This window comes from Schistocerca gregaria, chromosome 5 (assembly GCF_023897955.1).
Source record: "Schistocerca gregaria isolate iqSchGreg1 chromosome 5, iqSchGreg1.2, whole genome shotgun sequence".
Lineage (NCBI taxonomy): Eukaryota > Metazoa > Arthropoda > Insecta > Orthoptera > Acrididae > Schistocerca > Schistocerca gregaria.
The window spans coordinates 569,105,388-569,118,824 of NC_064924.1; the positions used below are offsets into that span (position 1 = coordinate 569,105,388).

The 13,437-nt window shown below is 39.4% G+C and overlaps 1 protein-coding gene across 1 annotated transcript; it reads right to left on the reverse strand.

The window, feature by feature from the left end:
• Positions 1-3,171: 3,171 nt before the first annotated feature.
• On the reverse strand, positions 3,172-5,961 carry LOC126272654 (gamma-glutamylcyclotransferase-like). The gene is made up of 3 exons (XM_049975657.1): positions 5,620-5,961; positions 5,360-5,493; positions 3,172-3,896 (listed from the first exon to the last, which is right to left on the reverse strand). Exons 1-3 carry the CDS (start codon positions 5,722-5,724, stop codon positions 3,602-3,604), a joined length of 534 nt encoding a protein of 177 aa, XP_049831614.1. The 5' UTR covers positions 5,725-5,961; the 3' UTR covers positions 3,172-3,601.
• Between the last annotated feature and the right edge of the window lie 7,476 nt (positions 5,962-13,437).

The following is a 13,437-nucleotide window of genomic DNA, read 5'->3' on the forward strand; positions in this document are numbered from 1 at the left end:
ATGGTCATGTGCTCTTTGCAGTTGTGCTTTAGGGGTGTTGTAGACTCCAAAGAAGAATGGGACCTGACAACAGTCTAGCACTAAAGAAAAATGAATGTTGCTATATATATGAAACAACTTTGCAATAAAATGCTTGTGAAGAAACTGCTATGATCACACCACCATAGGTGGGAAGGCAATTGGGGGGGGGGGGGGGGGGGGCCAAATACAGGAAAGGCACTCACCAATCTAGGTCAGTGTGTTCAAAGCCAAAGTACACTGCCTGACAAAAAAAGTGAAGCATCCAGATAACATGAATAAATGTTTCACACAGCTATTGCCACGTCAAAAGACAAGGTCAGATGTCAAGGTAACTTCATACATTTACACACCATTGCCTGGTATGTACATACTTAGAGTTGCAGTTACCTGTGACAGGCAGGACATACCCCAATGCCCATTAGCCTTGTACCTGTTTATTGTTGTTACCAGGTGTGGTAGGGTATATAAGTGAAGCGAACAGTATCAGATGTTGATTACTACGAAGGACACAGAGGTGTCGCACTCTCATCAGACACAACAGAAACAGCTGAGTTAGGAGTGATGCCGTGACCAGGAAGTGTGGACTGCTAATGAATGTCATCACACTGTGCTCAGCAATGAATCATTTGTGTGTGTGTGTGGCCTGCAGACAGTGTCTCAGTGTAAAATGTGAACTCATATTATTAAGTATTGAAGTTGTGACTGTATCTCAAACAATGGAAAATCCAGGATGGAATGTAACAATATTGTGAAAAAGAAAGCTACCACACACCATATATCAGAGATGCTGAATTGCAGATAGGCACAACAAAAAGACTCACAAATATAGCTTTCAGCTAGTAAGGCCTTCGTCAAAATTAGACAACAAACACACACATACACAATCACGCAAATGCAACTCACACATGCAACTGTAGCCTTAGGAGACTGCACTCATGTGCGTGACCACAGCTTGCTTTTCTGTTTACAAACAGACTATACTTTCCCAGAATATCATGTTCAGCTCTTTCATGCAAGCAGACAAAACAACTTCACTGAGCTTGAGAATGGAGCTACTTTTAATTTATTGAGTAATTTGCAGTTGTTATGTGAGCTTTTATGTAAAATTGCATTCCTATAAACAATGGGTGAGAAGAGCTTAATTTGTAAGTTTACTGTTGTCAGTGATCTATGTAGTTTTTGTGGGAAAGGGACTGAACTGGTAAATGTGATATCTTCAGTCATTGACAGTATATTGTAAAGCCATTTAACTATGTTGTAGTCATGGTGGTGGATTAATGAATGACCAGCTAATTACTGCTCTTCTCTGACCATTAATCGTGTTACCGATAGGCTGCACAAACCTCTACAATTCAGGAATTCCTGGCACTTGTAGAGTGAGCTGTACTGAGCAAAGTCACTTATCACACATCCACAGTGTATATATTGAGTGTCAAATGTGTCTGATGGAATAGGACTGAACACATTTATATCTGCAACAGTAATCTGAAGTTCCATAAACCTAGGTGATCTACTGCTTTTACAGAGGGACCCAATTTAAGTCTTTGGGCTTCTTCAGAGGCTCGGAGAGCTGAAGATGGGGTGATGCATTTGATAGCCTGAACGTGCAAAAAGAATACCAGCCATTGATAGTGGAAAAAAATTAAATCGACATAGTCTTACACATATCGACTATATGTTACACTTCGGGCGGGCCCTTCAGTGCGGTAGACCGTTGACAGACCCAGCTGTTGAGCTTTGTTTTATATTAGCTTATTTAACAACTGCAAATAAATACTCACTCAATGAACAGAAAATAACTCCACTATATAAACAAGAGGTCAGTGATGTTATTTTGTCTAGTCACATGAGTGAACTGGGCAGGAAGTTCTGGGAGGGTATAGTCTGTAAACTGAAAAATGAACAGCAGTCGTGGTGGGGGTAGTTTTCTTTCCCAGAAGAATGCTACAGCCGCCATACAGGATCATTGAGAATAATTTCTCCCTCTAGCACTGTAGAACAGTGAGCACAGATTTACATAGTATCTGTTCATATGCTTTTGTTGCATTACTATTATAACTCCACTTTGCAAATCATATCTATATTGAATGTAGAGTTAACACACTATGTGGAAAACAAATGCCAATCTGCAAGTGTCTGCACACACTACCGTCAGTGATTCATAAGGCAAGCTGCGGAAGGGTCGACTTAACGTTGTGAAGTACCTAGTAGTTTCTTTTTGTGACATAGTGCGGTAGAAATTAGGGAATTACCTGCTTGTTCTTCAGTTTACAGACCTGTAATGAGGGAGCTTTACTACCAAGATCCAGTAACCTACTTTCCCTCATGCTTCTAACTTCAAGCCTGCCCAACCCCCCACCCCCTTTTCACCCTATTACACCTCCAGAACACAGTTCATCCTTTAACATGGTTTCCCTGAACTTAGATGGAGTACACACATTTAATATTTGTTCTTAACCCACTTCACTTAACATAAATATTATGCATTAAAATACGGTTTTTAATAATCTGTGATTTTTCCATCCCTTGCAACATGGAGCAGTACTCATGGTCCTAGAGAAAAAAATGAATAGGACCTTTCTTGTAAGAAATTTAATTTAGTTTAATTTTGTACTGGAAAACATTTTTGTTTGATGCCACATTTTTTGAGATAATTAAGAAAAACATAAAAATAAAATGTGACCTTTAAAAAAATCCTCATCTCTGCACTCACACCCCACTGATCAGGATTTTTAGTATGTTGTTCATTACACTCCCCCTTCACTCTACAAAACTTTGTGACTATACAAATTTTTCCCCTAATTTTCCTTTGCTGACTGAACTATGTGGGGGAACTCTTGTTTTAAGAAATTCCACAATTTAAAAAACCTATAATTACTATTTGTAACAAAAGAAATCATTTTCCAAAGATAAAAAATGAACATATTTTAGTTTTCCTACAAACCAATGAGACCGCAGTAACAGAATTATACCAATATCTCTTTCGAAAAATTAAAAAAAAAAAAGCCAATGAACACACCATTTTTAAATTGTTATTGAATACGGTAATTCTTTCCAGTAAATTGTCAGTAATGGGATTACACAAATTTTTTCTGCAGAATCCTCATTCACAGGAGAGACAGTGTGGCAGTACTAGACAGAACTGGGAACTACCTCTTCCTTGACACAAAAAATTTAATTTTTCTGAATTCTACAGTTAAGATTTCGTGTTGCAAGAACACACATTTCCAGAGAAAGGCATATTTTATAAATCAGCAGTACACATTTGTTTTGTGCAAGAAAATGCTTGTATTAATATTTATTGTATGTCTCTTCAGACTACTGACTGTCACTGCCTGACTTCGTAAGTCAAATTAAAAAAATAAATGACTGATGACACAGCATTATCAGTTCCACCACATAGTATTCAGCCATGTGAAAATATTTTTTTTCCTTACATTCCTTAATGTTCTCCAATTTTTCAGCTATATTAACTACTCAACGTACACTAACAAATACTGCTGAAAAAGCAATTTCAATTTTTCCCCTGCTTTCCTATCCTTCAGGTAACCATGTTTAATTTATATCCCTTTGCTAACAACTACTGACTTGAAATCAAGAACTGTAATTTATTACCAACACCTTCATAACCATTATGCTGTATTTTTTTCAACTGATTTATGTAATCATCTGGTAAGCCACTTTCAATTGCTCCTTGTATGACAACATCCAAATAAAGTGCAGATGGCAGCCTGTTTTCAGGAATTATATCTCCTTCAGATATCTTTGTTGGTGTATCACAGAGCTGATATGAGCGACAATTTACAAATTCTCCTGAGGGCTTCTCCACATCAACTTGCATGGGAAAATAAAATCCATCGTTTACACCTTCTTGCCTGAAAACAGAAAAAAATAACGAATGACACAACTGAGGGAATTAGCAACTGATATTTGTATAGTAATTAAATTGAAAGCATTGTTAATTATTCAAAGTTTACACATAAAATTTATTCAGTTGTGGAGATTGTGTTCATCTACTGCTGACACCTCATAAAGCAAGGAGTAAGACTACATTGTGCAGGAGTAAATATTAAGAAATTATCTGATAACCAGATCATGAGTTTTAGCATCATATGGAAAAAAATACAAAGAAAATTAAAAGAACTATATCAGCATTCCTCCTACAGGCATGTCATAAATTACTTAGTTGAAACAGATGTTTGGCGAGTATTTGTGTTTGAAAACACTCTTTGTACATAGTACACAAATTTGTATTCCTGGCTGTTATGTCAAGCAGTCACATTTAGCTGCCTATTCTGCAGAACAAGTTTCTGTGAACATGCTTATCTTTTGTTGAGAGACATATTCTTAGGAGGTATTGATAAAATGGTCCACATAAATCAAGAGAGAGAATGACACATGCAGCAAAATGCTCCATGTCAATATCTTGCATTACCCTGAAGCACCATCAACAATCAACCATTGTAAATAAAGAGGCAACAAGGATACTAGTATTTGAAGACAAAGTGATTTACAATGGAATAACCATGTTGAATAAATCAATTACAAGCTGAGTGCACAGTTAACTTTTAACAATTCAAAATTGTGCATAAGCAAGTGCTTACTATGAATATTTTAATGTGCATCTGAAATATGGATTAACATCCTGGGTAAATTCTACAGCAGCTCACAGGTCATTCACAAACCAAAACTGAAACTTAAATCATTATGGGGAATAGTTGTGTGAACCATTACTACCATTAGCATTCATTTACATTACATTATATTGACACACTAATTCTTATGCGTAGAACTGTTATGGGGATGGTGGCAGTACACGAAAAAAATTGTTGCATACTCAATCACAATACACGATTAAAAGGAAGAATATGGTGTCCAACACACAAATTGTCTGACAAATCTGTTAGAGAATATCTACTGTACTACTGCTTAAGCGAATATTTAGTATACGTACATATGAATATATTATTTCTTTTTGTAAAACTGCAAGGCATAACATCTAATAGGTAAATTTACATAAAAAAAACGCTGGCCCAATGTTGTACCATGGTGGGTAGCGCATTATTCGTTTCAGTCCTTCAGAAATTATACTTCATGCGTCTATCTATACGCTGTGACAATGAGAAATTTTTATAATTCTTGCAATAAAGATTTCTTTTTTATAACAATATTGGGAATCTGACACAAATTGTTCTTTTTTGTCAAGAAATGTTACAAGAATTTGCACCGCTGAATCACTAGTTCAGAAATACTAGGTCACTACTGTTTCGCATTACCGTAATTCTCAGATTGCTATTGCAAACACTTCGTACACTAACTGTATTTTAAAATTATTGACCTGTCTAAATCCGCCAAATTTGATTTATCAATTTCCCACACCGCTCCCCATACGTGTTTGCCCTGTTCTGGCACTAGCGTTGCTACTGCACCTCTCCATCTCTCGGCCCACGTTCCGAAATCCAGTCGGAAATCCTGGAAAAAGGCAATATAGTACTAACCATTTTCCTAAATCCTTCTTTAACTGTACCTCGTTTTCCAGTTTTTCGACAAGCTGATGTGTCAATAGTTCTCCCATAATTTTAACTTTTTCCGATTTACCTTAAGCTTTGCAGCTGATATCCTAATTGCTGACGGATTGTTTATGTGAATCCTTTTTGCTAGCAAATTACTTCCGTATGCAAAATAAAAGAATTTTCCGCCCATTACTGCTTATTTAAGCGCATATAGTGTAAGTGACTAAGCACCAACGTGGTATTTTCTAGCAGGATTTATTTTGCTAAACATTAACCCACGACGCTCGCAAAAGCGACTTAAACAATTCCTTTCCCCACAACCAACTCGTGATCGCGACATATACAGTTCAGTACGTGGCGTGCTGTAGTCATATGACATTGTCATACACACGCTACTTCGCCATACAGTAGAAACCTCTCTGGTAGGGATGGGCATAACTGCGATTTCCCGATATCAGTGACTTCTGTAGCTGCTGCTTTTTAGTAACTGTGATTCTGAACTGCGATTTGTCGCAGTGAAGAGTCGCAGTTAACGAATTCACAACTTGTATCCCTCCGCTATTCCTGCTACACCTGCGATTTCTACGATTTGTTACTCCTGCGATTTATGCGCTTACGCGATTTATCACTGTAGATGTCACATTGTCATTAGGCGCAAGTAAGAAGTAAACTGTGTCAATGCAATCGAGAAATGTTCGCGCCTGTATATACGATTAATTATGATGGCCTAATGTAACGTTTCAGCTGACAAAAGGTTACCTGAAATTGTATTATTAATATTTCCAACGGGTCTTGCTCAGTTGTTACGTGGTATACGAAAGAAATGTTTGCCCACAGACAAAATTTAATATTACAAATAACAGTCAGTATTAAGTATGTTTTACGTATGTTATTCCTTTGACTTTAGTTTAATCTAAATAAAACAAGGGTGAAAATATTGATAGTGTAATGTTGAGAATCATAACATAAATACCACACAGTATTATAGAAGTTCATGTTTAGAATACGGATTGCAACTACGTCGATATGTTCACAAGTATCTGAACAACTGTCAGTCACTCTTTATAGCAATAATGCAAAATATCAGTGACAACGAAATGGAAAAGCTGTCACAGCGACTTTACAGCGTCTTCGTCAGAAGTAAGGTTAGTTTCTAAGTTTGTAATAAAAAAATAAAAAAAACGTTGCGGGCATCGTTTACGCAACGTGTGAAACTCCCACTCAACTGCTTTCATTCTTTGATTTTTCTTGCCGTGGCATTTCCTGTCTGGATTTTAAATATCAGTCAACAATAATAATTATTAATAATGGTATGTGGTCAGTTTATACAAACTATGCGCTATTAACAATGGTTTTTTGTGTAAGGTCCGTTTATTGTAAATTTACTGTGATTTTATGGTAAATATCGGACTTCGTAGTGTGAATAATACCAAAGCTTTGGTGGACCTTGACATAATTTGTAACAAAACCTTTAGCCTTGCCAAGACGCCGTTTAACTGGAACAATTAGCTTGCAACGTAAATGAAACACAAGATTAAATAATATCACTGTATTACAAACTATTATAATAAATTGAATAACACAGACACTTTCATTAATTCTGTTGCTGTGAGCAACTATGAGTACGCCTAATGAGATTGCGTTTCGATATATATAGGCGGTGTGCCAAATAATTATCTACAGCGATGGCAGATATGCCTCCCATCAAGACGGCTTCCAGATTAAAAAATGTGCCGTCTTCTCAGTAAGACAACTGAAATGCGTAATTGTTCTACTGTTTCAGCGGTTGCACAGCACAATCGATACAGCCACTTATACTAATTAATAACTAATGTAATTTTTTTATATTCTGAACTTATATCTACCTTTTTGCTATATATCCATGCATGTCCTACAAATGTGCCTTTAAAATTCCCAGAAGTATTATTAGTTGTATAATGTGAATTATATTGCTAGTAATTAGTAGCAGTATAAAAGTTTAGTAATCCTCGTGATTTTTGGGAAGCAGTTCCCATTTCGATTACTGTCTGCTCTATGTACCCACCCACGTCTAGAAGAGAGAATCGTCAAGATTTAAAACGACCCTTGAAGAATTCTCAGAATATTAGAGCCATAATTGACAAAATGAGTATTGGTACTATGTGTCATTAAAAAGTAATTAATGGATAATAAATTAATGTGTACTAACTTGTGAGTGAATTAAGGTAATGGCATTCCGATCTTTCATCCCATACCCAAGAATTTTCTGTCATGTATTTGGAGATAACTACTTGCTAGAGTGTGATACTGGTCTGTCCATCTCTTCCACCTTGAATGTTGGTTGTGATGACTGAGTTAACGAGCATTTCATTCTCATTTAAATATATGGCCAAAAGAAACAGCCTTCCAGGAGTTGTGAAGCGAATCCTGCCGTCCAGGACCGTGTGCCACAAAGAGCGCAGATTCGCCACGAGATGGGGAAACTCACAGGCATCTATTGTGCTGAATGAGGCAGGGTGATCAATCCTAAGCACTGTAGTGTGTGAGTGAGACAGACTAGAAGGTACATCATATGGAAACCTTTAGGAGGTGTTTTTGTCCAGGGAGGCGTAGCAGTATTAAATATGGTGGACATAAGACCGGCCATAAAGGGAAACAGTTACAAAAACTATTTAATCCTGTAGTAATTCAGGGAATCAAGCCACAGTAATTTTGATCTACTGCCTTTCTTAAATTTTCATGGTGATCCCAGTAAAACTTGAATACTGATCATTGTTACACAGGCTATAGAGGTGCCATCTACGTTTAATGTAATATTGTCATTTTTCGTCTTCAAACTGAAATTCATGGCATTAGTTTTCTTTGTGTTCAGTGTCACTTTATTGGTTATTGACCAATCATAAACTTCCTTGAGAGTTTCATTTGCCTTCTCGGTAAGGAGTTCTCTGGTTTTCGCAGTGACTATAATATTGCTGTCATCAGTGAAGACAATTTTTTCACCATGAGTATCACTACTGGGAAAGTCATTGTTGTATATCAGGAACAGTATTGGTCCTAATATGCTACCTTGTGGAACCCCTATATTATGTATTTTGGTTCTGATAAGTGTTTTACTAAATGCTTAGACCTATTTGAACTATGTGTTATCTCTACTCTTTGTACCCTATCTGTTAGGTATGATCGAAACCAGTCATGCTTCTAATTTATTTAATAGAATCTTGTGGTCGACTGTATCAAACGCCTTCGAAAGATCTAGTAATATACCTCTGACACACTCATCTTTATCAAGTGCAACTTATGTGAATTCTACTATGGATGACTCCATATTTTTGCCACTTCGGAAACCAAACTGTGATTCGCTTAAAAGATTGTATTTATTCAGGTAATTCATTAATCTGTCTTTCATAATTGCTTCCATTATTGCTTCTATTATTTTTGAGAATGGTGACAGCAGGGAAATGGGCTGGTAATTTTCTAAGTCTTCTGCATTACCTTTCTTAAGCAAAGGTACAACACTTGCCTGTTTTAACTGCTCTGGAAAAGTCCCTGATGTCAAGGATTCATTTATTATCCAGAGTGAGATTTTCACTCTGCAGCGGAGTGTGCGCTGATATGAAACTTCTGGCAGATTAAAACTGTGTGCCCGACCGAGACTCGAACTCGGGACCTTTGCCTTTCGTGGGCAAGTGCTCTACCATCTGAGCTACCGAAGCACGACTCACGCCCGGTACTCACAGCTTTACTTCTGCCAGTATCTCGTCTCCTAGTTTCCAAACTTTACAGAAGCTCCCCTGCAAGGTTCGCAGGAGAGCTTCTGTAAAGTTTGGAAGGTTGTGCCTATCTGCGACTCAGCTTCTCCGCTATATGGTGAGCAGCAACTTTTCACAGTATTGTTTCATGATATTGCTGTTCTCTCTTTGTTTATAGCTCCGATGTCAAATGAAAACAAAACAGGTTTATATGCCCGGAAGCCATCAAGTGAATTAATATACATTCCCATAATCATGGAAGACTATAACAAGTTAGTAGTTTCAGTTTTCTGATTTTATATTATTTCCACGTTATTAGCAATCAACCGTCAATCGTCTTAACGAAGTTATTTTTGTTGGTGTGGTAGAGAAATTTGCTTCTATTAATATTTTCCGCCTAGGCAGTCAGTTTATTTGAAACGAAGTGTTTCATTTCACACTATTGGCTTGTTTCAACTTTGTTCAATTACAAGTGCACATTTTCATTTTCTGGCACAAATGGCAATATACCATCATAAATAACCAAACATGAGATAATGCAGTATTGGTTCTCCAAGAAAATTGGGATCCCACAAACCACATAGAAAATCTGTATCTCGTGTATTTTAATGTGAATCTGAACATAGAAATGTGCACTTTAAGCCAAATTAAGCATTTTAGTATGGTTTACGAAATTCTGATGCTATTGGAGTAGTGTCAGATGTCCTGTTCCTTTTATGACACTGTAATATGTTTTAATGCATTAAAAGATATTACAGTGTCATATATATATATATATATATATATATATATATATATATATATATATATATATATATATACGAACATATGTAAATATTCACTTGAAACTGACTAAGCAGACAAATTTCATCAGTAGTTTTGAATTAAATATTTTGTTTCAAACATACTGACAGCTGTAGCTGTATTTTACAAATCTGTCTTCCTTGAAACACAATGTTTTTCGAAACTTCCTGGCAGAGTAAAACTGTGTGCCAGACCGAGACTCGGTACTCGGGACCTTTGCCTTTCATAGGCAAGTGCTCTAACAACTGAGCTACCCAAGCACGACTCACATCCCATTCTCACGGCTTTACTTCTGCCAGTATCTCGTCCCCTACCTTCCAAACGTCACAGAAGCTATCCTGCGAACCCTGCAGAACTAGCACTCCTGGAAGAAAGGATATTGCGGAGACATGGCTTAGCCACAACCTGGGGGATGTTTCCAGAATGAGATTTCACTCTGCAGCGGAGTGTGTGCTAATATGAAACTTCCTGTCATAGTAAAACTACACTCCTGGAAATTGAAATAAGAACACCGTGAATTCATTGTCCCAGGAAGGGGAAACTTTATTGACATATTCCTGGGGTCAGATATATCACATGATCATACTGACAGAACCACAGGCACATAGACACAGGCAACAGAGCATGCACAATGTCGGCACTAGTACAGTGTATATCCACCTTTCGCAGCAATGCAGGCTGCTATTCTCCCATGGAGACGATTGTAGAGATGCTGGATGTAGTCCTGTGGAACGGCTTGCCAGGCCATTTCCACCTGGCGCCTCAGTTGGACCAGCGTTCGTGCTGGACGTACAGACCGCTTGAGACGACGCTTCATCCAGTCCCAAACATGCTCAGTGGGGGACGGATCCGGAGATCTTGCTGTCCACGGTAGTTGACTTACACCTTCTAGAGCACGTTGGGTGGCACGGGATACATGCGGATGTGCATTGTCTTGTTGGAACAGCAAGTTCCCTTGCCGGTCTAGGAATGGTAGAACGATGGGTTCGATGACGGTTTGGATGTACCGTGCACTATTCAGTGTCCCCTCGACGATCACCAGAGGTGTACGGCCAGTGTAGGAGATCGCTCCCCACACCATGATGCCGGGTGTTGGCCCTGTGTGCCTCGGTCGTATGCAGTCCTGATTGTGGCGCTCACCTGCACGGCGCCAAACACGCATACGACCATCATTGGCACCAAGGCAGAAGCGACTCTCATCGCTGAAGACGACACGTCCCTCCATTCACGCCTGTCGCGACACCACTGGAGGCGGGCTGCACGATGTTGGGGCGTGAGCGGAAGACGGCCTAACGGTGTGCGGGACCGTAGCCCAGCTTCATGGAGACGGTTGCGAATGGTCCTTGCCGATACCCCAGGAGCAACAGTGTCCCTAATTTGCTGGGAAGTGGCGGTGCGGTCCCCTACGGCACTGCGTAGGATCCTACGGTCTTGGCGTGCATCCGTGCGTCGCTGCGGTCCGGTCACAGGTCGACGGGCACGTGCACCTTCCGCCGACCACTGGCGACAACATCGATGTACTGTGGAGATCTCACGCCCCACGTGTTGAGCAATTCGGCGGTACGTCCACCCGGCCTCCCGCATGCCCACTATATGCCCTCGCTCAGAGTCCGTCAACTGCACATACGGTTCACGTCCACGCTGTCGCGGCATGCTGCCAGTGTTAAAGACTGCGATGGAGCTCCGTATGCCACGGCAAACTGGCTGACACTGACGGCGGCGGTGCACAAATGCTGCGCAGCTAGCGCCATTCGACGGCCAACACCGCGGTTCCTGGTGTGTCCGCTGTGCCGTGCGTGTGATCATTGCTTGTAGTGTCCTCTCGCAGTGTCCGGAGCAAGCATGGTGGGTCTGACACACCGGTGTCAATGTGTTCTTTTTTCCATTTCCAGGAGTGTATGTGCCAGACCGAGACTCGAATTCGGGACCTTTGCCTTTCGTGGGCAACTGCCCTACCAACTACTACGACCCACGCCCCGTCCTCACCAATTTACAGAAAGGTAGGAGACGAGATAGTGCCAGGAAGTTTCATACTAGCGCACACTCCACTGCAGAGCGAAAATCTCATTCTGACAATGTTTTTCGATCACGAGACACTTGTCTAGTACTTTCTCTAGGGTTGACATTATTTCTTAATTTGTGTTGTTTACATCTTAAATTTACGGAATGCCATTCTATGCTGAATTGTAGACTGGCAGCATACCGTGTCTTATCGTTTTAACTTCCCACATGGCTTTATATTTATTCCTGGAATAGAATGTAAACTGTCATTTGGGCAGTTTCTTTGCCTCACAATATATGGTTTGTTCCCCAGGGACTTATGTATTTATAGTAAATCATGGCACCAGCGACCTGAAAGTGCACATGAAAGCAGGAAAACATATGAGCCGTGTTAGAGATGCAAGTTCGGCAGGTAAAGTGAGTAATAATAATATTATTATTATTATTATTATTATTATTATTTACAAAACCTTGTGCTGAACTGACACAGAAGTAAATACTGCTAAGGAACTCTTGCTTACCGTACTGTGTTTCACCACAGCAGCTATAAATCTGACTGTGCCAGAGGACTTGAGAGAAATTTTTCACATCTCATCTGCATCATCAAAAATTTCGTGTGGGCGTATGGAAACCGAAGCAGTAGCGAATCCAGTTCTAGCATCTCATTCAGTAGAATGCATCATGAAAGATCTTGAGTGCATTCGTTTCGCTGGTGTCTCAAGAGATGCTGGCAACCATGGGTATACTAAAATGATCCTATTAGAATTCATTACTTTGATCACAGGAATGGAGGACTGCAAATCAAACATCTTAATATAGAAATTAGACGAAATGAAACTACTGAACCTATTTCAACATATTTCACTGATACACTTAAGTTCAAAATTAAGGACAAATGAGTGGCGTTTTGTGCTGATAATTGCAACACAGTGTTAAGTGGTATTAAAAGAGGTGATGGAAATAAAGTATGTGCTACCTGAAAGAGGGTACTTAAAACAGTATTGGTTGGGCATCCCACTCATTAGAGGCGCCGACTCCATGGGGCCAGAGAGGGCCCGAGCCCCCTCAAAAATTCGTATTCGTTATATTATGCTTTGCAAAATCAAAATTATGTCGGAATTTTTTATTTTCCTTGTTTGATAATAGTTACCTTTCAAAATAAATTCAGTAATGAGTTAAAACAAATAATTATTAGGGTAGTAAGCAGGTTAACTGAAAACGAGTGGTGTGAATCATGATCGTGTTACGGTGCTGCGGACACGCTTAGAATTTATCCTGGTGCGCGAACCTTTAGCTAAAGTCTGGCTCCGGCGGGCCAGCACTGCGGCCGCGGTGACATCAAAAGGACTGGAGCAGAAGCGCCTGGAACC

Coding starts and splice junctions, on each gene's coding strand:
- LOC126272654 (XM_049975657.1), bottom strand. CDS start 5,724: ATGGGCGGAAAATTCTTTTATTTTGCATACGGAAGTAATTTGCTAGCA. Junction 5,494..5,619: donor TATCAGCTGCAAAGCTTAAG/GTAAATCGGAAA, acceptor GCCTTTTTCCAG/GATTTCCGACTGGATTTCGG. Junction 3,897..5,359: donor AATTTGGCGGATTTAGACAG/GTCAATAATTTT, acceptor TTCTGTTTTCAG/GCAAGAAGGTGTAAACGATG.